The sequence below is a fragment of the Rhopalosiphum maidis genome, chromosome 2, assembly GCF_003676215.2.
Source record: "Rhopalosiphum maidis isolate BTI-1 chromosome 2, ASM367621v3, whole genome shotgun sequence".
Classification (NCBI taxonomy): Eukaryota; Metazoa; Arthropoda; class Insecta; order Hemiptera; family Aphididae; genus Rhopalosiphum; species Rhopalosiphum maidis.
Window position 1 is genome coordinate 12,411,629 of NC_040878.1, and position 26,837 is coordinate 12,438,465.

The 26,837-nt window shown below is 26.4% G+C and overlaps 6 protein-coding genes and 1 pseudogene across 8 annotated transcripts; 3 read left to right on the forward strand and 4 right to left on the reverse strand.

Moving 5' to 3' along the window:
* Positions 1–210: 210 nt before the first annotated feature.
* Positions 211–4,506, forward strand: LOC113553943 (aspartate aminotransferase, cytoplasmic-like). The gene is made up of 8 exons (XM_026957546.1): positions 211–453; positions 1,258–1,436; positions 1,635–1,743; positions 3,120–3,337; positions 3,433–3,583; positions 3,691–3,856; positions 3,924–4,066; positions 4,152–4,506. Exons 1-8 carry the CDS (start codon positions 345–347, stop codon positions 4,289–4,291), a joined length of 1,215 nt encoding a protein of 404 aa, XP_026813347.1. The 5' UTR covers positions 211–344; the 3' UTR covers positions 4,292–4,506.
* A 1,946-nt stretch (positions 4,507–6,452) lies between these two features.
* On the forward strand, positions 6,453–11,331 carry LOC113553543 (aspartate aminotransferase, cytoplasmic-like). Of its 3 annotated transcripts, none has more exons than XM_026956916.1 (9): positions 6,453–6,636; positions 6,702–6,828; positions 7,652–7,830; positions 8,018–8,126; positions 9,614–9,831; positions 9,926–10,076; positions 10,562–10,727; positions 10,795–10,937; positions 11,041–11,331. In XM_026956916.1, the coding sequence occupies exons 2-9, from the start codon at positions 6,720–6,722 to the stop codon at positions 11,178–11,180; spliced, it is 1,215 nt and encodes a 404-aa protein (XP_026812717.1). In that variant the 5' UTR covers positions 6,453–6,636; positions 6,702–6,719; the 3' UTR covers positions 11,181–11,331. The 3 variants fall into 3 exon arrangements, with proteins under 3 accessions (XP_026812717.1, XP_026812716.1, XP_026812715.1); XM_026956915.1 differs by having other exon boundaries at positions 6,718–6,828; XM_026956914.1 differs by having other exon boundaries at positions 6,453–6,828.
* A 921-nt stretch (positions 11,332–12,252) lies between these two features.
* LOC113550911 lies at positions 12,253–13,353 on the reverse strand (annotated as a pseudogene).
* Positions 13,354–13,386: 33 nt separating this feature from the next.
* On the reverse strand, positions 13,387–14,232 carry LOC113552213 (small integral membrane protein 8). Its single transcript, XM_026954967.1, has 2 exons — positions 13,916–14,232; positions 13,387–13,580 (listed from the first exon to the last, which is right to left on the reverse strand). Exons 1-2 carry the CDS (start codon positions 14,009–14,011, stop codon positions 13,422–13,424), a joined length of 255 nt encoding a protein of 84 aa, XP_026810768.1. The 5' UTR covers positions 14,012–14,232; the 3' UTR covers positions 13,387–13,421.
* A 2,481-nt stretch (positions 14,233–16,713) lies between these two features.
* On the reverse strand, positions 16,714–18,237 carry LOC113553534 (E3 ubiquitin-protein ligase RNF113A). The gene is made up of 2 exons (XM_026956902.1): positions 17,044–18,237; positions 16,714–16,866 (listed from the first exon to the last, which is right to left on the reverse strand). Exon 1 carries the CDS (start codon positions 18,002–18,004, stop codon positions 17,069–17,071), a length of 936 nt encoding a protein of 311 aa, XP_026812703.1. The 5' UTR covers positions 18,005–18,237; the 3' UTR covers positions 16,714–16,866; positions 17,044–17,068.
* Positions 18,238–18,378: 141 nt separating this feature from the next.
* On the forward strand, positions 18,379–22,947 carry LOC113553851 (kanadaptin). The gene is given in 11 exon segments (XM_026957403.1): positions 18,379–18,950; positions 19,028–19,282; positions 19,387–19,603; positions 19,834–20,011; positions 20,075–20,217; positions 20,282–20,442; positions 20,537–20,716; positions 20,779–20,856; positions 20,858–21,059; positions 21,956–22,023; positions 22,756–22,947. Coding segments are annotated over 11 exon segments (1,869 nt in total). The 5' UTR covers positions 18,379–18,683; the 3' UTR covers positions 22,876–22,947.
* On the reverse strand, positions 22,925–26,664 carry LOC113553850 (WD repeat-containing protein 91). The gene is made up of 13 exons (XM_026957402.1): positions 26,377–26,664; positions 26,070–26,193; positions 25,873–26,013; positions 25,686–25,801; positions 25,076–25,263; positions 24,839–25,005; positions 24,672–24,771; positions 24,446–24,587; positions 24,250–24,371; positions 23,904–24,183; positions 23,599–23,820; positions 23,361–23,534; positions 22,925–23,198 (listed from the first exon to the last, which is right to left on the reverse strand). The coding sequence occupies exons 1-13, from the start codon at positions 26,494–26,496 to the stop codon at positions 23,046–23,048; spliced, it is 2,049 nt and encodes a 682-aa protein (XP_026813203.1). The 5' UTR covers positions 26,497–26,664; the 3' UTR covers positions 22,925–23,045.
* Between the last annotated feature and the right edge of the window lie 173 nt (positions 26,665–26,837).

Here is a 26,837-nt window from a genome sequence, read left to right on the forward strand (position 1 = left end):
TGGTACATATTAGCCTACTATATCGGCACATATTTATTTATTTATCTAAGCTTACAGTGACATAGTATAGGATCAATGATTATTATTCGCCTATATAAACCCCAAATAGTTGTCGTCAAACGACCATTCTTTAATTGATTCAATACCTACATAGGTTATATATAGTTATTATTTGATTTAAGTAATTTAATACATAATAAAATATTATTATTCCTACTGAATAACAAATCAATAATATTGCATTTATTTATATACGTTAAATAATATATAGTGTATATACATATAATATTGGTAAATAATAAATAAGCAGTCTATATTAATATTAATATTATACTACAAAAATAATGGTTCGATTCAATGATGTCCCGGTAGTGGGCCAGAATGGATACATTGAAGTTGATACTGCTTTCCATAATGACACTTCTCCTCTAAAAGTAGATCTTGTCTTTGGAAGTAAGTAATGTATAACATATTATGTTTAACTTTATAAACCAACCACTTATTAATTTGTCTAAGCATCACACTAATATTTAATTTACTTAAAAAATTTAATTCATTATTCATTTAAAAAATGATATTATTAAATATATAAATGTGTACATTTATAATTATAAGAATAATATATAACCGTTACTAAAGTCTTTATAATGCTAAATTTAATGTTTAAAATTGTATATTTTATGTATGTACAGAATAAACCAATTTATAAATAAAAATGTTCATTTCATTTTCATGAAAAAGTAGGTATTTTTTTTATGAATTTTGCGTTTTGTCATTTTATAATGTCATGATGATTATTACTATCCTTACGTATAATTGTTTCATATTATACAATAAAGTATAAACTAGGTATTTTATAAGTAAGTGATGTATACCTAAATGTATATATAACTTTAACTTTTAAGATTTATTTAAACTACCTAAGTATTTAACAGAAATCTACTATTTAATTATAAATTAAACTTAATTCATTATTTCAGAGCTTAAAAATTGTTTTGACTATAATTGCATTAATTATATTTTATTATTTATAATATAATTCATACAATAATAACTTAGCTCGAAGAAAATAGAAGACTGTGACTAAACTTTTTTACTAACCAATAAATAATAATTCATAATATGTTTATAATAATCGCATATATTTTAGAAACTTAAGGAAATTGTTGACCGATCACCGATGGCCAAGTGTTTTTTTTTAATAAACAATTAATAATTATATTATTTTCGTAATAATATTATTACCTATTGATATAGCTTTCAGATCGGAAGATGGTAGTCTATATTTGTTACCTGTGGTTAAGAAAGCAGAAAACATGGTTGTAAATGATACTTCGAGTCATGATTACTTATCACCTACAGGAATTGAAGGTTTTACAAAATCAGCATGCAGGTTATTGTTAGGTGATATTGAAAAACAGTGGAAAGACGGAATGGTAAAGACGTATATTTTTATTGTTTTTTATTATATTAAAACGTTATTGTAACATTACCGTCATTGACAGATAATTATTGTACATTTGTACTATTATATTATTTAAATCTTTATTAAACTACTATTAACCAGATAATATACAATTTCAATATTTATTAATAAATTTACAAGACTTAATTCGAATGTTAATTTTATGTAGATATTTGGTGTTCAATGTGTTGGTGGAGCTGGAGCCCTAAAAATAGGTGCAGAATTTCTATCGCGACATATGAATTGCACAACTGTTTATTATCCTGATCCATCATATGGTTTGTATTTTTTAACATTTAAAAACATCGTAATTATGAGCTATATAGTCACCTTCCTATCCCTACCAATTACTTATAGCTTTTAAAAGTTAATCTTAATTTTTTTTATAATTAATTTTTCTGTAACTGAACTGTTTCTGATTACATTATTAGGTATAAAAAAAACTGTGTATAAATAATTTATAAATTTAGCCCATATAAGTACATACAAATAACTAACGATAAGTTACATTTTAATAATTTGTTAATAGATTTTGTATATTTATTTGGTGTTTTAATATGTGGTTAAATTGTCTATCCATATTCCATACAGCCTCTTAAGAGGAGGATATTGTTCCATTTGTTAATTAACCTTCTAAATAAAGTACGTAAAATTGCTTCCCCACCATGAATAAACAATTTATTTAAAATTTATGTACACATTTTGCGAATAATTTGCAAATTTAATGTTCAGAAATATGCATTATATTTTTTTTTATTTTTAATATCATACTGAAAGGATCCCTTACAAAATCTGAATATAAAAATATTTATTATTTTAAAATGCCCATAACTTGTTTTAAAATTAAAGTATCCAAAAATTCTACAAGGGGCCAAATATAAAATTCTCACAACTTAAATTCTATTTTTACGATAGATCTATTCATAATAGAATAAAAATATTTTGTAAACGTACAATTTGTGATCTAATACATTAATAAGTAAAAACATAAACTCGTAGGTACATAATATATAGTACATTCGCTAACCAGAATATTAATACATGACGTATAACATAATAGTACCTACATAAGTATCTACATAATTATTAATTATTTTACACATTCTACTCATTATAGTCTTTTTTATGCAAACAATTGGATTATTTGGATTTTAATCTGTATAAGTTAAAGAGTAAAAACGTTTTAAAGAGCAAAGTCCCTCCAGTTTACCCAATGGTTATATAAAATTATAACATTTTTCAAGATGATTTGTATAAGTATTTTACTCGTTAATTGTACAAAAGGGCTTAGGCTAAGTATTCATGATAAAAATAAATAATATTTTTGTATCAATTAGATAGATGCTTATTATAAAATTGTTTAAATATAAAAAAGTAGTTACCTACATTTTTAATATTTAACATTTGAAGTGTACCTAAATATTATTCTAGATAGTAGATACACGTATAACATATACAAGATACATGTACTTATTTAATAAGTATAAATAATAATTTTATTAAAGGCAATTTACCTTTATATATACAATACATAGGTGTTTATTAAACATAAACAATTAATATTAACTTATGCGGAAATTGCCAGATGTCAAGATGTTAGATAATAACTAGCAATTTTTTAGTGTTATATTTATATTCATTGTTTTAATTTCAGAAATACACGGAACCGTGTTCTCGTTTAGTGGATTTCAAAACAAAATTCAATACCGTTATCTGAATAGGGAAACTAAATCTTTGAATTTTCAAGGATTTTGTGAGGACATTTCTAATGCTCCGATCGACTCGGTCGTAATATTGCATGCATGTGGTCATAATCCAACTGGTTTAGACCTTACTAAAGAACAATGGAAAACTATTGCTGAAATAATGAAAGTAAGTTAATGCGGAATTCTTTATATCTATTTACCATCTAGGTAATCTAGGTATTTTTAAATAATTACTGTTTTATGATTATTAAAATTCTTCAGGAACGTCAATTGATACCGTTCTTCGACATCGCGTATCAAGGAATGGCGTCTGGAGATATTGAAGAAGACACCTGGGCTATTCGTCATTTCCATAAAGAAGGGTTTGAATTTCTCTGCGCACAATCATTTTCCAAGATGTTTACTATGTACAGTAAGTTACCAACTATTAATTAAATTACTACAACTTTAAACATAGATGTGTGTATAATATATTATATTATATGCATCTGTATATTATTAATAATAATTTTGTATTAGACGAACGAGTTGGTAATTTGATGGTTACACTAAAATCTGGTCATAACATTGATAGTATTAAAGTCCACTTCGAAAGAATCGTTAGAAGTATCTATTCAAATCCTCCAAACCATGGTGCCACGACCGTTTTCAAAATATTATCCGACCCCGAACTATACGACGAATGGTAAATTATTGTAAATCGTTCTATATAAATTATATGATTAAAAATGTAAATATTATCGTTTGAAAAGGTCAAGCAGTTTCAAAGCTATGGTTAATCAAATTATTGAAATAAGAAAATCTTTTCGAAAAGCACTCGAGGAAGAAGGCGCTCCTGGAAAATGGAACCATATAACAAATCAAAAGGGAATGTTTATAATGTTAAGCTTAACCGGTAGAAAATGCTTAAATTATAATTATAATCGAAATAATCTTATAGCTAGTGTATACTAAATACTAATCTATGCGTTTAATTGCAGACAGTCAAGTGGAATACTTGAGGTATTTTCATCACATTTATATGGTTAATTGTGGCCGTATAAATGCTACTGGACTGAATACGAAAAATATTAGTTATGTTGCTAAAGCAATTAATGATACATTAAGGAAAAATATATAAAATTATACTATGCAGTAGCGTACTATTGGATGGAGTTTTGAAGACAACCCTCAACGAAAAGTTTTATGAAGTATTAATTTCTCATGATATGTATTTTTATTAGTTAATAATAACGGAAAATTAAAATATATTGTACCCATTTGAATTAATCGTATTTTACTTTGGTATAGTACATATTGTCCATCATGATAAAATAAACGGCTTACATTTTGAAATGCTCTTGTAATATTGTTTCATACAATCCTGATTATAAATATTAAATAATACAGTTGAACATTATCTTATGTAGATACCTATGGATATTTGAGTATTTTTAAAAAAATCATTGTTTTCACGTATTACCGCGGCATAGCGTCCCAATAATTGCTATTGCAGCTTATTGTTTTATAAAGACATTTGTGTAGCATAATCTATTATGTTATCTCCAAAGTCCAAACTCTTGTGTGGTCACCTTATTGTGAGTCGTGATTTGAATGAGTTTAGGGAGAGTGTAGTTGGTACTTCGAGCTTCGTGTCCTTTGATTCGCGACTAAAATATAACTTCGAGTGGATCAAACACGAATGAATCAACTACACTCTCGCACGTGCCACACTACCTCTGCCTCTAGCATTTAAACTTTAAAGTGTATGAAATGATTTGTTTAGTTCAGATCATAAAATTTGTTAATTTAAAAATATTACAGATACCTATAAATTAGTAAACATATCGGTAAATGCCTTAAATAAGTTAAACATAGTTGAAATAATGTGCCTATGCAGTATGCAAATGTTATAAGTTTTTACCTCGTGGTGAAAAATTATCTTATATATTTACACATTTTGAATTTTGTTTACAAGGATGAGTACAATTGATATTTAAATTAGGTAGACATTAAATGTAGAATTGTAACATTATTTAAAAAATAAGAGAAAACAATTATTGATTTATATTTGAACATATCTTGGCTGCGGATCTTATTTTTTTATATATAGTTTTAGGTTTTCGCCTGTACTGTGTATCCAGTAACCAGTATACCTATATTTATAGTATCACATCGTCATCGAACGTGTTGCTGAAAAAAGTCTGCCTAATTTATGAAATCATCAATCAAATTTTACCGACTTGCAGTGCCATGATATAGTCTAATTGTTGATTTCGTGATTTCGACTTAAGCAATTTTAACATATAGCCTATACATAACATTAAATAAAACCGGCTAAAGGTAATATACTTGTTAATCGTTTTGTGAATATTATTTTATAGGTACCAATGTACTACACATATTGGTCGTATTTGTAAGACTGTAGAACATACATGGTATTGTATAAAAGCTGTAATTTTTGTTTAACAACAGATATTCGCTGATATTTTGATTATCATTTTTCTTTTTTTTTTGATAAACATAATATTTTTTTTTAATAAACTCAAATATTCAACATGAAAAAAAAATAAAAATCACTTAATTTCTATACAAGTATGTACTTGTTAATTTATCACTTATGTATAATTGCATCATATTTGTACAATTCCGTGTGACAATTGTTTGCCATGTCGAGTGTTTAGTATGTATTGTATGCCTAATATAAGTAATAGGTAACTGTAATAGCTAATAGGTAACTCATAAGTAATTTAAAATAATACAATATTTTATGAGTGTTCGGGGGTTGCCGTGGGCCCATGGCAAGACTCGAATATCATTCCAAAGTAGAGTTCGCTAAGTTCGTCTTAAGGTAAAGTATCAAATACATAGGTAATTGGTTTAATGGTGTTTAACGAACAAACACATTATGTAATAATTATAGTTATATGAACACGATACTATGTGTATCGATTATAAGTAGGTACTTGAAAGTTACTTAACCTATTATTATAAACGGATAATTAAATAATAGTTCAAGCCCGGCCAGGATATAATATCATCATGCTCTCTTCAACATTAATAACACTTTACATAGATCACATGACACGTTCGTATTTATGGTTTACCAAAAAGAGTAAGCCGGTGTGGAAATCGATGAGCGCTAAGTACTATACGTGATATAATAATATAATTTAATTGCCAAATCCATGTTAGAACATTTATGGCCTTATGGTTATAGGCACTATATTGGTGCACGTAGGATCATCGATTGTGGTTCGCCTATATAAACCACATTAGTCGTCGTTAAACAAATATTCTTTAATATGTAGGTACCTGCTAGTAATTCCAATAGTCATTATTATATCCGAGTAATTTTTATAATATTGCAGCTGAATTCACGAATTGTTCTGAACGTTTCTGTATGTCAGTTACTTAGTGACACATTTTATACTGAACTAAACGTCTAAACGGCATTTATTCAGTTAAATTACACAATACATATAGGTAGTATATACGATATATAGTTATTATAGTAGGTATACAGTAAATACTTAAGTAATCAACTTTAGTATTCTATTGCAACAGTTATGGTTCAATTTAATAATGTTCCGTTAGTGAATCAAGTTGGATATATAGAAGTTAATACTGCATTTCAAAACGATATATCTCCTCTAAAAGTAGATCTTATCTATGGAAGTAAGTAATTTTACTACAGTTAACAATACAAACCAATCACATTTTCGCTTATGCACAAAAATATGTACATTTCTCAAAAAAAATAAATCTTATTTAATTTCAAAAATGATTTATAGTTAATGTACTATGTACCTACATTAATATTACATATGAATTTTTATAGAAAAATAATATGTTCCACGTTTAAATAACATTCAAAGCTTAGAATAAAATAAATAAATAAATAATATTTTATGTTCAGAATAAAACAGTTTATAAATAAATAATATAGTTTTAAATTTTGAAATAATGTCCTGAAAAATTAGATTTTTGAGTTGTATTAGTTTATTGTTACTATTCTTGTACACAGGTGTTTCATGAAATTTATAATGTCATAATGACAATTATTAATTATTAAAACTGTGCTTATGTATAATTAATATATAATATTGCTTATTATATAAAAATTATTTAACAGAGGAGAGTAAGTAATTCCAGTAGTTACATCTGTCACTATACACTCAAATTTAAAATAAATTAAATAAGTTTTTAGTATAGTAAAACTACTTAGTCGATCCATTTTAAATCTAATTCTTCCATTAATGTTGTAAAAATAACATTAGCTATCTATATTAATAATACTTTATTGTATTTTTATTTTAGTTTTAGTTTTCTAATAATTAATATAATTCATAATAATTGTATATATTTTAGAAACTTAAGGAAATAGTAGACCGATCACCGATGGAGTGATGGCCAATTTTTTTTTTTTTTTAATAAACTAATATAAAATAAATTAATAATTATAATATTCTCGTAATAATATTATTACCTATTAATATAGCTTTCAGATCGGAAGATGGTAGTTTATATTTGTTACCTGTGGTTAAGAAAGCAAAAAACATGGTTGTAAATGATACTTCGAGTCATGATTACTTATCACCTACAGGAATTGAAGGTTTTACAAAATCAGCATGCAGGTTATTGTTAGGTGATATTGAAAAACAGTGGAAAGACGGAATGGTAAAGACGTATATTTTTATTGTTTTTTATTATATTAAAACGTTATTGTAACATTACCGTCATTATCGTATAATTATTGTACAACTATATTATTTAAATCTGTATGAACCAAACTACCACACTATGATAGTTTCAATATTTATTCATATATTTACAAGGCATAATTTCGAATATTAATTTTATGTAGATATTTGGTGTTCAATGTGTTGGTGGAACAGGTGCTATAAAAATAGGTGCTGAATTTTTATCGCGACATATGAATTGCACAACTCTTTATTATCCTAATCCATCATGGGGTAAGTAATTTAAAAAATTGGAAATATTAACTGCATTAGGTATTTTATAAATGATAAATGGTCATCGGAGAAAATGATCGAAGTTAAAAAATGTAGATTATATTATTAAATAGTATAAAATATTTATTTAATCTTTTATGGTATTTTCCTCATGCTTAGCAAAATAATTTTATCGAATTTGTGAAAGTTAAATTAAATTTATTAGATCTAATAACATATTTTGAATTATACTGTGAATACCTCCCGAAAAGTCACCCAAAATATGTAGTTTATTGATTAAATAGTCTCCTTTGAAAAGGGATACTAATCTTTGGAAACTAAAGGTCAAAATAATACCTCCCTCATCAGCGTCACCGAAGTTAACTACATATTAAGTAAACATTTTCAAAATCAAAGTTGAAAATAATTAATAGAATAAGAGCGGGGATCGGAAGCTTGTCATTATAAATAAAGTAAGTACCTATACTACATAGTGCATACGCCTATATTTATAAAATATTATTATCAATAATTCTCTTTCTATATTTATTATTAATGACTGAATCTGTTTTGAGTCATATTACTCATATTTACATCACTCGTATCTGTATGAATGTTTTGATTAGGCACCTTATAATAAATACTATCATACATTAACTCATGTATGCATAGTACACAATATTAATAAGCATATAATATATGACATATAATAATAATAGGAATCTATAAAATTATTGGTTGGTTATTTAACATATAAGTACATTCTTAATATCCATCAGTTTTTTTCTAAGCAAAAAATTGAATTTTAATCTGGATGAACTAAAGACAAAAAACTAAAAAAACATTTCAAGGAGTAAAGCTTCCCCGGTTTCATCGATAATTATAAAAATATACCATTTTGTCAAAATTATCAATTAAATAGATGCTTATTATAAAACTGTTTAAAAATAAAAAATTCGGTACTTTTTTAATTTAGAACACTTGAAGTGTACCTAAATATAATTCAAAAATTAGTAGATAAACATATAGGTACCAAACTTGTGTAGCTATTACCATTTTTATTTTTTGTGGACTAAATTTGTTAATATTGTACCATTTTTGTGAACTGAAAATAACTTTTTGGAGAACAATATTTGATTGAATCTTTATCAACTTACTTTTAAATTAATCTAAACTAGCCTGGGCGAAACGCGCTATGCCCACACATACTTAACAGGTAACCTATAAATGTTAAATCCTTTTATTAAAGGTAATTTACCTATATATCTAGGTACCTATAGATTACCTACATTATACTTAGGTAGATCACATATGTAATTATTATTATACCTCTTCTATTTTAATTTACATATGACAATTGGATAATAATAATTTTATTATTAAATATTAAAAATATTATACAATTATTAATTAATAACTTATGGGGAAAATACCAGATTTCAAGGTATTAGATAATTACTTGCAACTTTTTAGTTTTATAAACATTAAATATTAATAATCTCTTTTAGAAATGCATGGAACCGTGTTCTCGTTTAGTGGTTTTCAAAACATATTTCAATACCGTTATCTGAATAGGGAAACTAAATTAATTGATTTTGAAGGATTTTGTGAGGATATTTCTAATGCTCCAATCGACTCGGTCGTAATATTGCATGCATGTGGTCATAATCCAACTGGTTTAGACCTTACTAAAGACCAATGGAAAATTATTGCTGAAATAATGAAAGTAAGTTAATGCGAAATTCTTTATATATATTTACCATCTAGGTACTCTAGTATTTTTAAATAATTACTGTTTTATGATTATTAAAATTCTTCAGGAACGTCAATTGATACCGTTCTTCGACATCGCGTATCAAGGAATGGCGTCTGGAGATATTGAAGAAGACACCTGGGCTATTCGTCATTTCCATAAAGAAGGGTTTGAATTTCTCTGCGCACAATCATTTTCCAAGATGTTTACTATGTACAGTAAGTTACCAACTATTAATTAAATTACTACAACTTTAAACATAGATGTGTGTATATCATATAATATTATCTGCATTTGTCTAATATTAACCCGTCGTACGACGCATGGATTTAGATGTCTCATTTACGCGCATGGGGTAAAAATGTACCCCTCAAAGATAGCTAGTTATTATTTTATGGTTAGTATATAACTGTTTTCGGTAATAGTAACAAGTTGTTATGAAAACATTTTATTTTACATTTCTCAGTAGTATATAAAATATGTTGGCGGTATACAAAGAGTTTACATCATACAGAATGATTATAAAAACATTTTTTTTTCAACATAAAACCAATAAAAGTCTATTTTAGATGCAATATTTGAGGCTATTGAGGTGATCAAATATTCACATACCATATTTTATATTTTATAAATATTTTTAAATGTCTGGGGTAATTTTTTACCCCGTGCACCGTACGATGGGTTAATAATAATTTTGTATTAGACGAACGAGTTGGTAATTTGATGGTTACACTAAAATCTGGTCATAACATTGATAGTCTTAAAGTCCACTTCGAAAAAATCGTTAGAAGTATTTACTCAAATCCTCCAAATCATGGTGCTAGGACCGTTTTAAAAATATTATCCGATCCCGAACTATACGACGAATGGTAAATTATTGTACATCATTCTATATAAATTAGATAATTAAAAATGTAAATATTATCGTTTGAAAAGGTCAAGCAGTTTCAAAGCTATGGTTAATCGAAGTATAGAAATAAGAAAAGCTTTCCGAAAAGCTCTCGAGGAAGAAGGCGCTCCTGGAAAATGGAACCATGTAACAGATCAAAAGGGCATGTTTATATTGTTACACTTAACAAGTATATATTTTGAATATAATTTATAAATTAGATAATGAAATCTAAGATAATTTTTATCATAAACAATCTCACAGTGCATACTAATTTAAGTGTTCAATTTCAGATAGTCAAGTGGAATATTTAAGATATTTTCATCACATTTATCTGATAGATTATGGGCGGATAAATGTTACTGGACTGAATTTCACAAATATTAGTTATGTTGCTAAAGCAATTAATGATACATTAAGGAAAAACATATAATTTTCCACTATGTAGTATGCCATTTACCTAATTCACAAGCTACTACTATAATCTACCTGTCTTTTAACTTGTTTTGATTGATAAAATCTTAATATTTTAAATAATGTACATGTAGAATATTTATGACTTGAATTATACAGAAATCTCATTATATGTGTATTTTTTTTTTTGAATCTATATATTATGAAGTTCTAATGGATAAATGTTACATAGATACTTTAGACATAGCTTGTATCACCTTGTATCCAGCCCCTTCACTGGCTTGTATAATGTATCTATGCTTATAGTCTATGAACCACATACAATTTTCCTTTTTAATAATATTTAACTCAATGAGAAATAAAACAATGATATAATTAATTTCTTTAATTTAGATGCAATTAAATCATGATTCATAAAATAAAAACATACTTAAATTCATGAAAAAAATAAGAATTACTCATTGAAATTAAATTTATACATTTCTTACTGTTTTGAAACTTAAACCTCATTTCTATCAATTAAATACATAATATATACACAAATTCATAAACATAAGTATTATTTAAAATATATTTATATAACTAAATGTATATAATTTAACATTTCTTTCTCACATTTTAACTTATAATTTGACTAAAATATAAACATACCATATTTAAACATAAATGTTTAATTAAAAAATTACCACCATTTACAAAAAAAATTTAATCAAATTATTTTTACAACAAATTAAAAAGTATGTTATTTTAAATTTTTGAATTAAAATTTGTCGCAAATAAATTATGGATTTATATAAACTTGGAAAATTGCCAGTTTTAATTTTAAATAAGAAATCTAGTTACATAAACAAAATAGTCACCGTCAATATTACTTATAGTTAACATGAAGATTTGCCAATATGATTTCTTACAACACAATTATTTAACCTTCAATTGATACAATACAATACATGATGTAACTGTTAGAATTTAAAAAAGTGCATACATTACAACCATAAATATTACTTAGGTATATGAATTAATTAAACATTTTTAAACATAAATTAGTTACAATGTATATGATGAGAAAATTTAAAACATTACTAAGCCATTTAGAAATGTATAGTTCGAGCTTCTGATGGAAGTTGTTCTTTAGGACAATATGGACACTTTAATCTACCTGATCGTTCTAATTTATTAAGCGCATCTTTGGATATTACATGACCACATACTAACATCATAGGTGGATTAGATGTTCCACTTCTCGTTCTTAATATTGGACAAGCAAACACTGAATGATAAGCAAAACCAGTGTCAATTTTAATTGGTAATTCATCATTTTCATTCCAAACACCTCCGACATCTCGACAAATTGCTTGTTTAATATCCAACAAAGCTGGTAAAGCTGAGCAACCCACATTCACACACACACTCAACATATCGTCATCACTAAGACAAGAATCTTTTATAAACAAGTCAATAACTTCAGTACGCATTTGTGCAACATTAGGAGGATATAATAACATACCCATTGTGGATTGGATTTCCTTTTGTTTATCAATAAAACGACTAAAGTTTGTGCGAGCATAAACTACTGCTTCATACTGATCACCACGATTAAGAATATCTAAAAACACAATTTGGTGCAATTTAAATTCTAGATCTGATTTTTTGGAATCTAGTTCAATTTTATTTTGATATACCCATTCAAATGCCGGCATAGGATCTTTTTGTCTCAAACTATCAACAATATGATTTAAATTTAAATAACGTTGTTTTTGTTTGTCGTCAACTGTAATACCAGCTTCTTTTAAAAATTCTTCAGCAACTTCCCATTTTGAATCCCTGTACAAATGCATACAAATTATTTTGTTTAGGATTTCTTTTTCATGATCGGTTTTAAACGCTTTTTTATTACTGGCTTCTGTATAGTCGGAAATAAAATTTTTGTCTATAGTTTTGCCTACTCTTGAAACATCACTATGCCATCTTCTATGTTCATTTGAAATATCCTTAATGGCAAGCTTCATTTGTAAAATTGTTGAAGACAGTCCACATTTATCTATTTCAGAACTTTGACTTTCAATTTCTCGTTTGTACCGTTCTAATGTTGAAATAAACCTGTGTAACTGGAATTGCCATTTTGGGCCATATTTATTATATTTAGCAATTAATTTGTCAATATCAGCCTCAACGGCTTGGCAAGATTCCATTTTTTAGTAGATTGATAACGAATGAATGAAAAATCACTAAAAGGTTGTAATATTATAACAATACACTTTCAATCCCATTTGGATTGTCTTTGTTTATATACTTCATGACGGCCATCTTCAGCAACAGCTGGGTAATATCCCATTTTTTCATATTGGTGTCTCATATATACCAGATATCCAAAAGTGAATGATATTGATACAAGTCCTAATGCCATGATCACTTTATTCTGAAAAAAAATTACTATCATATTATACTAAATCTTAAAAGTAATATAAATTTTTATTCAATTTTTCATGCAACTTCTAATACATATTTTAAATTAAATAATAGGTAGGTGTAGACATATATTTGAGAAAATGAGTAATGACCTACCAAAAACTCTATATAGAATCTATCTAACTTTTAATTATAATATAATATAGTTTTATGGTAAGAATAATAGTACCTATGTAGACACTTGGAACATTTTTTTTTAATACCTATGAAATTAATTCTATTAAAAATATTTATCCCCCGAATGCTAGGAATAACTTAATCATATATTATGACATATTATAATACCGGTTTTGAATAGAGTTCAAAGTTGATGATCCGAAACACTCTGGAAGTTTTTAGAGATCTAATACCATCTCCTGGTGCGGTTTGCCGATCTTTCATTACTCGGAACGGATTGTTCACCACCTCGAGATGGAATCGTACGTATTCACAATAGGTCCAGAAGTAAAATTGTGCAGTAGCGATAACCGCTAGGCGTTGTGAGGTTCTTGTTCAGTTTTTGACTTTTTGTTAATCGTCGAACAACAACAGAATACAGAAACGACGTCGTAGTAAAGACAATTTTTTATCAGTGCCTGCCGCCAAGACGGACAATGGACAACGAGGGCAGGAGGCCAATGAGCTACGGAATATGGACTGTGGAAAAATTAAAAAAAAATCATTTAAGATAACAGATGGTTTTTATCAATATCATGGAATAGAAATTTTATATTTGTAAAATCATTCAGTTTATATCTATGTAATCTGTAAAAATGTAAGATATCTGGTCTGTGATGCTCGCTCGATGCTCACTAATAAGCATGACAAAATGTCAAATTGTCATGCTAACAAGTAACAACAACCAACGCATTAAATATATCACTGGCTGCCAAGATTATTTTTTTAAAATTATTTAATATAATTTTTGTTCTAATAATTCAGAAATAAAATTACAGGACGTTATTTAGAAAATATCGTTAATTGTTTTAGTTGTCCCTAAGTCGTACTGATCGTACTGCATAATATGCAACTATCAGTTTTTAAACTGCTTAAAGTAAAACTAAAAAGATGATATTGGTTTAGTATTAATATAAAATATTTTGATTGTTTTTGAAATTAGATATTAAATATTTTGTATGACATTAAAAATCAGTAAAACCTTGATTATTTGTCAATTTCTGTTATGTATCACCCAACGTTTTAGGTTCATTACATTATCAATTATCACGTGTTATTAAAAAAATGTTATAATAATTTTGAAAATGTAAATAACAAATAAATAAAAATCTTGTAAATAAAAGAGCTATATAGAATATAGATTCTAATAATAAACTAAAATAACTAAACTTAGAAATCATTTTATTTTATTATTAATACATTAATAAAATAATATATACATATTATTATAATACTAGAGTAAATAATTGTAAAATATTGATACAATACTGTATTTATAATCAATGAAAATATATAAAAGCATAAGCGCCAATAGCGATTTCGAAAAGGGGTGTATCGTGTATCGCAGGGGCACTGGAAAAATTTTTTTTGCTGTAGGGACAAAATATTTCAAGCTTTTTTCTAGAGGGCATAGGAGCAGAAAAAAGGGTTTTATTTTTTGGGGTTTCATCTCCACCCCCTCCTCAATTTTTACAGCACCTATGCTGAGGAAATGTGTACATAGGTATAATTACATTTTTTTCTTACAAAAATTTTTTTTAAATTCAAATCATGTAGGTATAAAAATTGAAGGCAAAACAAAATTTATTTTTCTGGAATGAGAAATAATAAATAATTAAAGTTCATATTATGTATTTTTCTGCCAATTAATGTGATATTCAGTATTTTAAATTACTAACAGATATAATATATTACTTGCTGAACAAAATTGTAGAATAATATTTAGGTATTGTGGGCTAAATGTAATATGTGAATATAAATAGGCCAAAAAGTCGTGGGGCTCTGCCCGTACAGTATTTATTTTTTGGAGCAATTGCCCCTACTGCCACCATTGTTCCAGCGCCCCTACTGTATCGTACATAGTATACACTGATTTCTAAATAATGTTTAAACTATTTAAATTAAATACATCGAAATATTTTTTTTGACAAGAAGAAGATACCAAATTTATTGAAAATACAATTGAGGAATTTAGAAAAAAACCTAGGCGTCTACAATTATAATTTAAAAATAGGTTTAAATTTTATTTTAATTTAAAATAAAATATTTTCAATACCACTAAATTTTTTAAAGATTTTATTCTTTTTTTTTTTGAAATACCAGGGGAGTGCAAGTGCATCCCCTTACGGCGTCTATGTATAAGAGTTATTTTTACTTGTGTAATTTTGTTTTAATTTTTTGGTTTCATTGTAAAATGCACATGAATAACTAATCAAGATTTTATAGTATATAGTTTAGTTATTATTAATAACTAATAAGCATTCATATATACAAATATACAATTATATTTCATTTACTTTACTTTTACAACTAATAAATTACAAGTTATAGATAACTAACTTTTTTTTTACCAACCACAGATAAATGTAAAATTATTTGAAATATTTAATTTTGATATTTATAATTTATTAGTATTTTAAAATAATAAAAAATAAAATATAAAAATACATTTATAACATAATATTATGGTCTATTCAGAAATATCCTAGCCTACCATGGTAAAGATAAATTCCCCGTAGGGATAATTATCAGTTATAATCTAACAAATGTATGTATACATGTATTGATTTTAGAAATGTTGATCTTAAATTATGTTAAAAACAATAATTAAATTAGTCACTTAAACATATCAAATTACTTTCTAGGGGTAACATTTTGAGCACAATTACTAAAGTATTTTGTATACATAATTTCAAGACAGGATTTTTTTTTCTTTATCAACACTGTATCTATAACATAATACAATTATAATAATGAAAGATTAATCTTTTAAATAGTCTGTCCATGAAATGGAAAAAACAAATTATAATGTTTTAAGAATAATTAATGTTGATTATTGATTTTAAAAAAATTGTAAAAAATAAAATGAAATAATAGTTTATTTAATTATTAAAATAATTACATAGACATTTTTTATAAAGTTCTAAAATTAAATTATAATACTTTGGTACATCAAATTATCAAATTAATACATATATATATATATATATATATATTTGAATACACCAATTGTCTCAATTTGTAAGGATTGACATGGATCATCCACAGTTTTCATATTGAACTCCAGATAATTTACAAATCTAAAATAAGAAAATTGTCTTATACTTTTGTGTTATAAAAATTAGAACTTTAAGAACTTTTTTTCATTAACAATTATTCATTTTTAAAGGTTTGAAAAATAAATCTTAAATTAAAATTACTTAATTAAATACATTTTGTTTTAAGCATTTATACTATTATTAGTTCATTTTACATACATTAAATTATAATCCGATTACATAATTAATCCGATTCTTCATCTGAATTACATTGATGTATTATGTCTGTATTAGCAGCATTAAGTCTTTCAATAATAGCTGTAGCTGGATCAAAAAATCCTCCAGTTTGTTTCTCACAAACGAAACATTTAGTGCTCTTTTTGAAATGAGCTAAAGCACATTTTTCACAGAAATAATGTTTACATTTTGTCATTACAGGATTGACATAAGATCCTCGACAAATCAAACATTTAAAGGGCAGGAAATCATCATCATTTTCTTTGATTTCATACTTTGTGGGATCATCATCATCTGAATCACATTGCTGAGAAGATTCCATTTCTAATTGCCACCCAAATTTATAGTCTGAACGATCATGTAAGAATTTACAACTGTCACCAAAACCACAAAAACCAGTTTCTTTGTAATCTTTACAAATGTCAGGTTGATAATCCCAACGAACAGTGGAACGTAAATTTGCTGGTGCTCTTATAGGTCCTTTGCGTACCATTCCACTAGATGCATTACCTAAAGCTGTATCTTTTTTCTCATAATATTGAGTATAATTTGCTAAACCTCTATAAACTTTGTCATCTTCTTTACCTTTAAGTTCTTTATTTACTTGTAAAGAACGTTCATAGATAGCTTGAGCATCTTTGTCAAGTTCAGTATCAATTTCAATTGTTGCTGTAGCACCCATATCTTTAGGCCCACTCATGTCAGTGTCCATTTTAGAACGATATGAAACACCAACAGCTTCATTATCACTCTCTGAAGAATCATGTATTAATTCAGCTGCTTTAAGCTTTTTGTTTGAGGTACTTTGGATAAATGGATTTGATTTTCTATGACGTTTTTCATTTTGAACAACAGCACTTTCATCATCACTATTTTCACTATCAGATGCAGTACGTCTACGTCGGTTTTGAAGAACTTTACGTTTTTTAAATTCTATTGACATATTTACCTTTTTTCTTAACTGTTTTCACTAGCAATCAAATATGTCTTATACTTCGATGATATTTTTGTCACATTTCTTCTTAAGTCTAAAACCTAATGAGTGAACGGCACTGAACGCAAACAGAAAAATCATAAAACGGAATAACGAATCTCAATACCTGCGTTAGTTTATTAGTAAGCTGTAGACCTGCTAGATAATAAATTGTCAATTGATATTACTACACTGATATTATGTGCCTATTATCATGAACTACTACTACTAGCAGTTTATGCCTATCATGAATTAAGATATTATATCATATAGTCCGTGACCATTGTTTAAGCATTTATCTATATCTTACACAGCATTGTTGATTCATGAAAACTGATAATAATAGATAATACAAATATTCGAAAACGTTCAGTTTACTACACAGTACATTACATGAATTGAAATATTATATACTTAATGCTAAATAATAGTGAATAATGTTAATATATCCTAATTCAAACTCCATTATAATCATCCATTCATTGCTCTCTTTAACTCATTCTGTTTGATTTGTGGATCTCATTAACTGAAGAATCATAATATATTTGTAATCAGTAGCTATTAGATTTTTTTGTACGCTATTTACGTTTTAATAAACATAACTTCTCAGACTAACACACATACACCTCAAGTAAACTTGTGTAGTACCATGGACAACGAAAAAGAAGGTCCTGTGTTCAAAGTGCCAAAATTATTTGGTCCTAGACCTGGCACCAAAAAACCAGTAATATGTGAGGACAACATAAGCAACGACAGTGATGTGGCATCAACAACAAATGTGGCGGTAAATACTCAAGTTAGTGTTGAACAAAAAATAGATCAACCAAAAAAAGTTTCCAAGGCAACTTCTCAAATTCCTATTCCGTATGAAGAACCATCATGGGGCGGAAAACCCGGAGATAAATATTTTTTAGAGGTTTGAAAATTGATAGTTTAGCATTTACGATTTTATTTAAAGCTTTTATTGTTGTTTAATATTTAATTTTAATTTAGGAGTTGAAATCTGGTGTAATGTTAAGTACAATACAACTAGAAAGCCGATCATTTCATTGCTTTGGACGTTTAAATAATTGCCATGTCACAATGGCACATCCAACAATTTCACGTTTTCATGCAGTCCTACAGTATCGTTCAACTTTTTCTACCAGCGATGAAAATAGAGGATTTTATTTATATGACTTGGACAGTACTCATGGAACGTTCTTAAATCGTTTAAGAATTAAGCCTAAAACTTATGTAAAAGTTCATGTAAGTTTTAAAATGTATTTATACATATGTTATGTTTATTAATACTATACAGATTAACTGTTTATTATACAATATATATTTATTTTCAATTATGTTATTTTTAGGTTGGTCATTTGATTAGTTTTGGTGGTAGTACTAGAATGTATTTGTTGCAAGGCCCTACAGACGATGAAGAAAAAGAATCTGAATTAACTGTTACTGAATTAAAAGCTAAACGACAAGCAGAACTTGAACAAAGAGAAAGAGAACAAGAGTTGCAAAGACTAAAAAGGGAAGAAGAAGAGAGAAAAAAAATGGAACAGGGTGTTGATTGGGGAATGGGTTTGTATTTTATAAATATATTGATCATGCCATTGGTTATAAATGAAACATATCTTTTTCTTTCAAAGGATACACGTTTTCATTATACAAAATATAAAAATGTTTTCATCGACAATTATTATTTTTATTACTTTGTTCTAGTTTTTATTTTTATTTTACTTAAATTAAAAATCTTTAAATTAAAATGATCTAATTACCTATTTTAATGTAATGTTTTATTTATATTTTAGGAGAAGATGCAAATGAAGAAGAAGATACCAAAGAAAATCCTTTTGCTCCTAAAGAAAACGAGCAATTATATTTAGATGATCCGAAAAAAACATTGAAAGGTTGGTTTGAAAGAGAAGGGCAAGAATTGGAGTATGATGTATCAGAAAAAGGATTTGGAACATTTACATGTCGTATAGAGTAAGTTATAATATTAATAATAATTTTTTTTTTTTTAAATATTTTGTAATAAATCTATTTTAGATTACCAATAGCAAACATTACAGGAAGGCCACAAATTGCTGAAGCTACAATAAGTGGTAAAAAAAAAGAAGCAATTGCACATTGTGCATTGGAAGCATGTAAAATTTTAGATATGTATGGACTTTTAAGACAATCTACACATGGTAAATATATTTGCTTTAAAAATATATATTTTTTTAATTTTACAATAACCTTTTTGTATTGTAGAAAGTAGAAAACGCAAAGAAAAAAATTGGGAAGAGGAAGACTTTTACGACAGCGATGATGATAATTTCTTAGATCGTACAGGAGATATTGATGCAAAGCGCAAAAAAAGAATGAAAAAATTTGGTAAAACTGCTGAAACCGTTGATACTTATGAAACATTGGTAAGTAAATTGTATAATTAAATGAATTTATGTTGACAATTGTGATATTATAAAATTAATATTTAATTTAGATTGTATTACTACTTTTTTTTAGATGGAGAAACATAAACTTCTAATTGCTGATCTTAAACACAACAAAAATAAATTAAACAGATTAAATAAAAATGTTACTAAAGAGTATGGTGAAACTAATGACGAAGACTCTTTAGAGTCTTATATGTCTGATCTCAGAAATTATAAAACTGTTGATAAAATTGAGATCAAAAGATTGAAAGTACAGTATTCATAGTTATTTGTTATTATTTATATTTTATTCTGTTTTTTGTGTATTTACAGATTAAAATTAACGAACTACAAATAGAAGAAGAAAAATTAAGAAAAATTATTAATATTGTACGACCGACTACTTTACCTAGAACTAACAAAACCTCAGATAGAACTTACACCCAAAGTAGAAGAAGCGGTTAAAGTAAATCCAAAAATTAATAATGGTCCAACGCCTATAACTTCAACAATACCAAAAGAAGTAAAAAAAATTGATACAAAAATAAAACCCAATGTTGAAGAAAAAGTAGAAGTCATAAATAAAGAAAAAAGTGACCTAAATGAAGCAGAAGGTATTATTATTGAATTAAAAAATAATAACCAGTCATAAATACTCAAAATTAGGGTCTGGATTTAAATGCACTTAAAACCATAAAAATATGCTCTAAAAAATAGCCAAAAATGCCCTTAAAAAATATATTTTACCATAAAAATGACCTTAAAATGCCATATATTTTTTTAAATTTAATTTGTAATTTATTTATAAGCTATAATTATTATTTATTATTTTATTAAAAAAAAAAACTGAAAATTTGAAATGAATAATAATGACTTTATATTGACATATATTTTGGCCATTTTGGAGAAATATTATTGATTCTAAATATACCAAAATATACATTAAAATGTATGTAAAATTAAAATTCTAAGTAAGCCTATTGTACTTACTAAATTTTGAGCATTGCTTTCAACAATAATATTTTACAAAATACATGTATGGAAAAACCCGATACACCTACTTAAATATCAAGAAAATAATTTATTTTTAGATTATTTTGAATAGGCTAAATTTTATCGTATTTTGATCAAATATACATTAAAAACCAATAAAATTACCCAATAATGCTAAAAATGAAAAAACATCAAAATATGCAAAAAAAATGCAAAATACAATTTTTAACTTTGAAACCTTAGTTACATGGAATGAGTTATGTACTAAGAAAGCATCGTGTAATATCAACCAAAAAAATATGTACTTTGCATTGAAATCCGGGCCCTACTCATAATCATGTAAAAGAATTGTAGTAATTTGTAGTTAGAAATGAATGAATTTCATCATATTTATCAACATTCTCCTGTGTAATTAGTATTCAGATAGAATGGTATTTTTGTCTATATATTAACTATATAAATTGTTTACACACTTTTCAGTCTCTAATATAATATATTTGATAATCCTTTTTTTTAGAAAAAGTGTTGAAAGAATTGAAAGAAGCAGAGAAGAGACAAAAACAGTTAGAGAAAAAAGATAAAAAAGTATGTAAGATATAATTACTTAAAAATGTTATTAATTTCTAAATTTAAAATATGTTATGCTTTGTTTCATATTATCAAAATATTTACAAAAATTAAATTTGCTATGACTTATTTTTTTTTACCAAGAGGGAATATAGGATATTCCTTTATTTTAAATATTTTTTTGCTCACCAAGAAAATATTTATTCATACGAGTAGATGGATATTTTTATTATGCAGAAAAAACACAAGTCTGTGACAATTAGTCACATGGTTGAAATATATAGGTATATATATATAAGTATATTTCAACCACGATTAGTCATATTTTGTTGATAAATATTAAACATGAAATATTAATAATAATAATAATTAGTGCTCAAATTTTCAATGTCGATTCTGAGAAAATGGCAGGGGATATTCTAAATTTATATATAAATTATTATTATTTTCAATTATGGGCTTGCAGCATACTGATAAAGTTAATTTTTAATAGCTATTGCCCATCAGTTAATTAAACAGATAGCACACAAATAAGAATATAATAAATGGCTTATTAGTATATCACCAGAATATCACAATTGTTTTAAATATTGTCATTGGTTGGTAATTTAAAAGCAAAAGAAATAAATTTTACTATTTTTACTGTGTTCTGATGGTGGACAAATTTGGCCTGCTTAATAATTTGGTTGCTTATAAGTTATAACCGTTAAAATATTTAATCTATTATTAATCATAGTTTTATGTGTTTAGATAATAGCTAAAACTTTGGAAAAAGACAAATTGGAAGATTTTGGAAACATGATTTGGAAACCACCAGCTGATCAAACTGGAGATGGACGAACTAGTCTAAATGAAAAATATGGTTATTGATATTATATTTTAATTGTTCAAAGATGAATTACATGTAAATATTGCTTATGAATAAATACAAATTTAAAATTATTTCTTATGTATATAAATAATTGTATAATAAATTATATTGAGATAGTTTTTACATCATAAATATTACAATGATAATAATGCACGCGTCCAAATTTTAATTATGGAGTCAGAAGTGTAGATATACATAAAGTTCCATCATCTGAACCAGTTACACAAGTACCGCATTGATTTAGAGATGACCAGTCACAAACAACTGGAATGCTTTGATGCTCTTTCAGAGACAAGACAACATTTAATCCAGTACTTGTTATCTATTAAATAAATTACAATTATAAGTAACATTATAAACTGACTTTCCTAAAATATTATGTATACAATCACACAAAAACACATTATATAGCTGAAAGACTAGAAAGAAATTAAAAATGTATCAATATGTTATGTAAAATGTAAGTATAAAAGTAAATTATTACTTTATATATATTTCCGCCATTATTTTGACTATGGCATAGTAGCATATAACCACCAGACTGATCTAATGTAAATGCTTGACTCATAAATGCATTGGGCTGGAGTGGATTGTCTTTCTTAATATTTACTTCCCATACACATGACTGCTTATTACCATTCATACTAGTGCGACAAATCTAAAGGGCAAAATACAATTTATTGTAATAATAAAGTAATGTTAATATTACAAATATAAATTACTTTGTTATCAGCTCCTAATGTGTAACAATCATTATGATCAGGAGATAACTGTAGACGCATCAATCGATCGGTATGTGGGGTCCAACGATCAACAATTTCGCTATGTCTAAGATCAACTGTACGTACTGATCCATCAGCACATCCCGCATACAACAATTGACCATTATGATTATAGGCACAACATGTAACAGCTACATCATCGTTTCCCAGTATAAGTTGTCTCTATAAAAATAGTCATTAGACCATACTTTTTATAAAAATATCTCAAAATAATGAATAATAATATTGAATACACGAGGCCATACTTCAATTTTTTTGGTTTTGACGTCATATAAAAGTAATTTATTGTTGTCTTTAGAAATAAGTGAACAAACAAATGTAGAATCTGAAGGACCACATTTAACACATTGTATTTTCAAATTTGTCGATTGTTTAAATGGATTCAGTTCCCAAGAGCTTTTCATTTCTTTAGCATCATATAAAATTATTGAACAATCGTCACACCCTAGCAATGTATAACGATCATTAGTTTTGAACCAATCCAAGCTGTATACAACTTTTTTCAAGTTAGTTGATCCGATTACTCTATAAATTAATATAATAAAGATTATTATATTAAAATTAGATAATATATTGAATAAGTTAAATTACTTTGGTGATGGGGCAGCTGACCAAATTTTCAAATAACCGTCAGCATCTGTGCTAGATATAAGTGAACCAGACATGTTAAACCAACATTGAGTAATCTTCGTTTTATGTTCATTAAAAGATTCCTGTCAATAATAAAAAACTGTTTGATATGTACATAATAAAACTAAAAATATTATTTTTCTTAATTTTAACTTACTTGACTAAGCAAAAGGAATGGTGGGACTTTGTGTTGTCTTTTGTCTAAATTATCTAAGCTGGCATCCCGAGGACCTCTACTTCTAGTGGAATCACGTTCTAAAGATATTGATCGCTTTGATACAGTTCTACGGCTACTTTCACTGTACAATGAATAAATCAATTTTTATAATTACTTTTAAAATTGATTATTATCCAAATGACTGTTCACAAATAAATATCCTCACCTAGTATTTCCAGGCTTAATCATTATGTAAGATGAGGGAGAAGTTGATAAGCTTGTACTGAGTTTTGAATTAGTTCCTACATGTTTCTTATAACTCATATCTAAAATTAATTTATGATTATTCTGTAACATCCAGATTGTTAATTTAATATGTTTTAATTCAATCACCAGTAGAAATAGTAGCAGTAGCAGTAGCAGTAGGAATTGGTTGAGATATACGCTTCATGTTAACTTGTTTACCAAGAATTGGGCTTGTAGGCAATCCACCGATAGTTCTGATAAGAGATCTCAAGGATTTCATGGATGTATCAGTATTAGTATTCTTTAATGTTTCCCTAGAAAAGAATAGTATATTAACATATAATATAACTAACCAAGTGTAATACAATTTTATTATTTTATTACTGAGACACTGTATAGAAATCATCAATTATATCTAGCGGTTGAGTATGAAGTGATCCACTGACTGTGTTGTATTTAGGTTGAGTAACTCCATCAGTGAGTTTTTGTTTAAGGGTATCAATTTCATCTTGAAGTCTGCGAATTTTGTTTGCGTCATCTTCATAGTTGCATAAACTAGGCCGAGGAATAATCTAAGTAAAAAAAAAAAAATTTGTTATTTTTGGATAAATAATAAATTGGTTGATTTTAAGTAATAATACAATAAACTTCTAATCCAGCATTGTAAATTTAGTAATTCAAAATTTTAACTGTAGATTAAAATATGTTCTTAAGATTATATTTAAGTATAAACAAATAAATTAAAAAATACAAGCAATTCATATAATATACTAAATATTCATTGAACAATAAAAATATTATACATTTTTTTAATTAGGACAGCACTATAGTAAACAAGAAAAATTTAAGTAAATCAATAAATTAATAGAATATTTAATTTGACATTACCTACTGAATTATACAATATATTCAATGTAATTATTCAAAAAGTTAATACATTTTAGCGATGGTTTTTTCTTACATAAATAAAAGCTTGTGTAGTGTATTTACTTACTTGATAGACAATGGAGAGAAAATTATGTAAAGAAATAAAAAATGAATCTTGCCACTGCTTGGTGAAGTAAATAGCAAACAATGGATTATCTTCAATATTTTTCAAGTATGGCAACACTTACATATACAATATAAATCATTATTTTAAAATCATTAATTACATAACTAAATAAAAAAAATTAACTCACTAAACCAATCTTTCCATTCACTTTGTAACTGTAGATCATTGGTCATTTTTGTAAGGAACTCGTTTACTTTGTCTGAACGGTTATTAGTTAATGCATGAATAAGGTAAAATTTGAACAAACTATTTTCCAATTTTTTTACAGCTGAAAATAAAGATATTCTTATAAAAAATCTCAATATAAATTGAAAAAATACAAACCATAAGATATGTCTTGATCTAGTTTCGAAAATAATTTATTTTCAAAATGTGTCCAGAGTTCTCTAATTGTAGACAAATCATAGGAATAAACTAACTGCAATATTTGTTCAACTAGCTTATCCACCTTAAAAAAATTAATAATTGTTTTAATTATTAACGTTTAGGTTAGAATAATGCCTTTAAAATGCTTATGATGTATTAATGCATCATTATACTAAATACATTATCTTATGAGCAGCATAATTAATAATTATTATCGATAAATATCAAATAGGTGTATACACAAATACATCGGTGTATCACTTACTCGAAATCCTTTATCTTTATCAAGTTTCACATCGAAATCAAACCATTTTAATGCGTTTGTAAATCCTCGAAATAAAAAATATTCTCTGATCAACTCATCAATGTGTTGCATGTGAGGCATTTTTGTGTGACTTGTTAAACTACTTAGTATCTATCGAATTGTTAGTTTCGTGTCAATCATTATTTAAACAGGAACAGAAGGAATATAAATTGTAAAAGGTTAATAAAAATTTTTGCTATTTGATATTTTGTAATAAAAAACTAAAATACATTGCCAAAATGTTATGTTTTGAATTTGTTTAATATCTTAAATGTTATCACTAGTTATTGCAAAAAAAAAAAATCATTGATAACATTGTGCAGAAAAGGTATATAATAAATGTATGTAATAAAAAAAAACAGGGTCAATATTTAATGAGATGCCTTGCCGCCTTGGGTTTGGGTTACTCAATCCAAGGAATA

Excerpts from the sequence above, each read along its gene's own strand:
- LOC113553850 (XM_026957402.1), bottom strand. The coding sequence starts at position 26,496 with ATGCCTCACATGCAACACATTGATGAGTTGATCAGAGAATATTTTTTA. Across the intron at positions 26,014-26,069 it reads AGATCAAGACATATCTTATG|CTGTAAAAAAATTGGAAAAT; the intron begins GTTTGTATTTTT and ends CTTTATTTTCAG. Across the intron at positions 24,772-24,838 it reads TACTGCTACTATTTCTACTG|ATATGAGTTATAAGAAACAT; the intron begins GTGATTGAATTA and ends AATTAATTTTAG.
- LOC113553943 (XM_026957546.1), top strand. The coding sequence starts at position 345 with ATGGTTCGATTCAATGATGTCCCGGTAGTGGGCCAGAATGGATACATT. Across the intron at positions 1,437-1,634 it reads AACAGTGGAAAGACGGAATG|ATATTTGGTGTTCAATGTGT; the intron begins GTAAAGACGTAT and ends AATTTTATGTAG. Across the intron at positions 3,338-3,432 it reads CTATTGCTGAAATAATGAAA|GAACGTCAATTGATACCGTT; the intron begins GTAAGTTAATGC and ends AAAATTCTTCAG.
- LOC113552213 (XM_026954967.1), bottom strand. The coding sequence starts at position 14,011 with ATGAAAGATCGGCAAACCGCACCAGGAGATGGTATTAGATCTCTAAAA. Across the intron at positions 13,581-13,915 it reads TTGAACTCTATTCAAAACCG|AATAAAGTGATCATGGCATT; the intron begins GTATTATAATAT and ends ATTTTTTTTCAG.
- LOC113553543 (XM_026956914.1), top strand. The coding sequence starts at position 6,720 with ATGGTTCAATTTAATAATGTTCCGTTAGTGAATCAAGTTGGATATATA. Across the intron at positions 7,831-8,017 it reads AACAGTGGAAAGACGGAATG|ATATTTGGTGTTCAATGTGT; the intron begins GTAAAGACGTAT and ends AATTTTATGTAG. Across the intron at positions 10,938-11,040 it reads TATATTGTTACACTTAACAA|ATAGTCAAGTGGAATATTTA; the intron begins GTATATATTTTG and ends GTTCAATTTCAG.
- LOC113553534 (XM_026956902.1), bottom strand. The coding sequence starts at position 18,004 with ATGTCAATAGAATTTAAAAAACGTAAAGTTCTTCAAAACCGACGTAGA.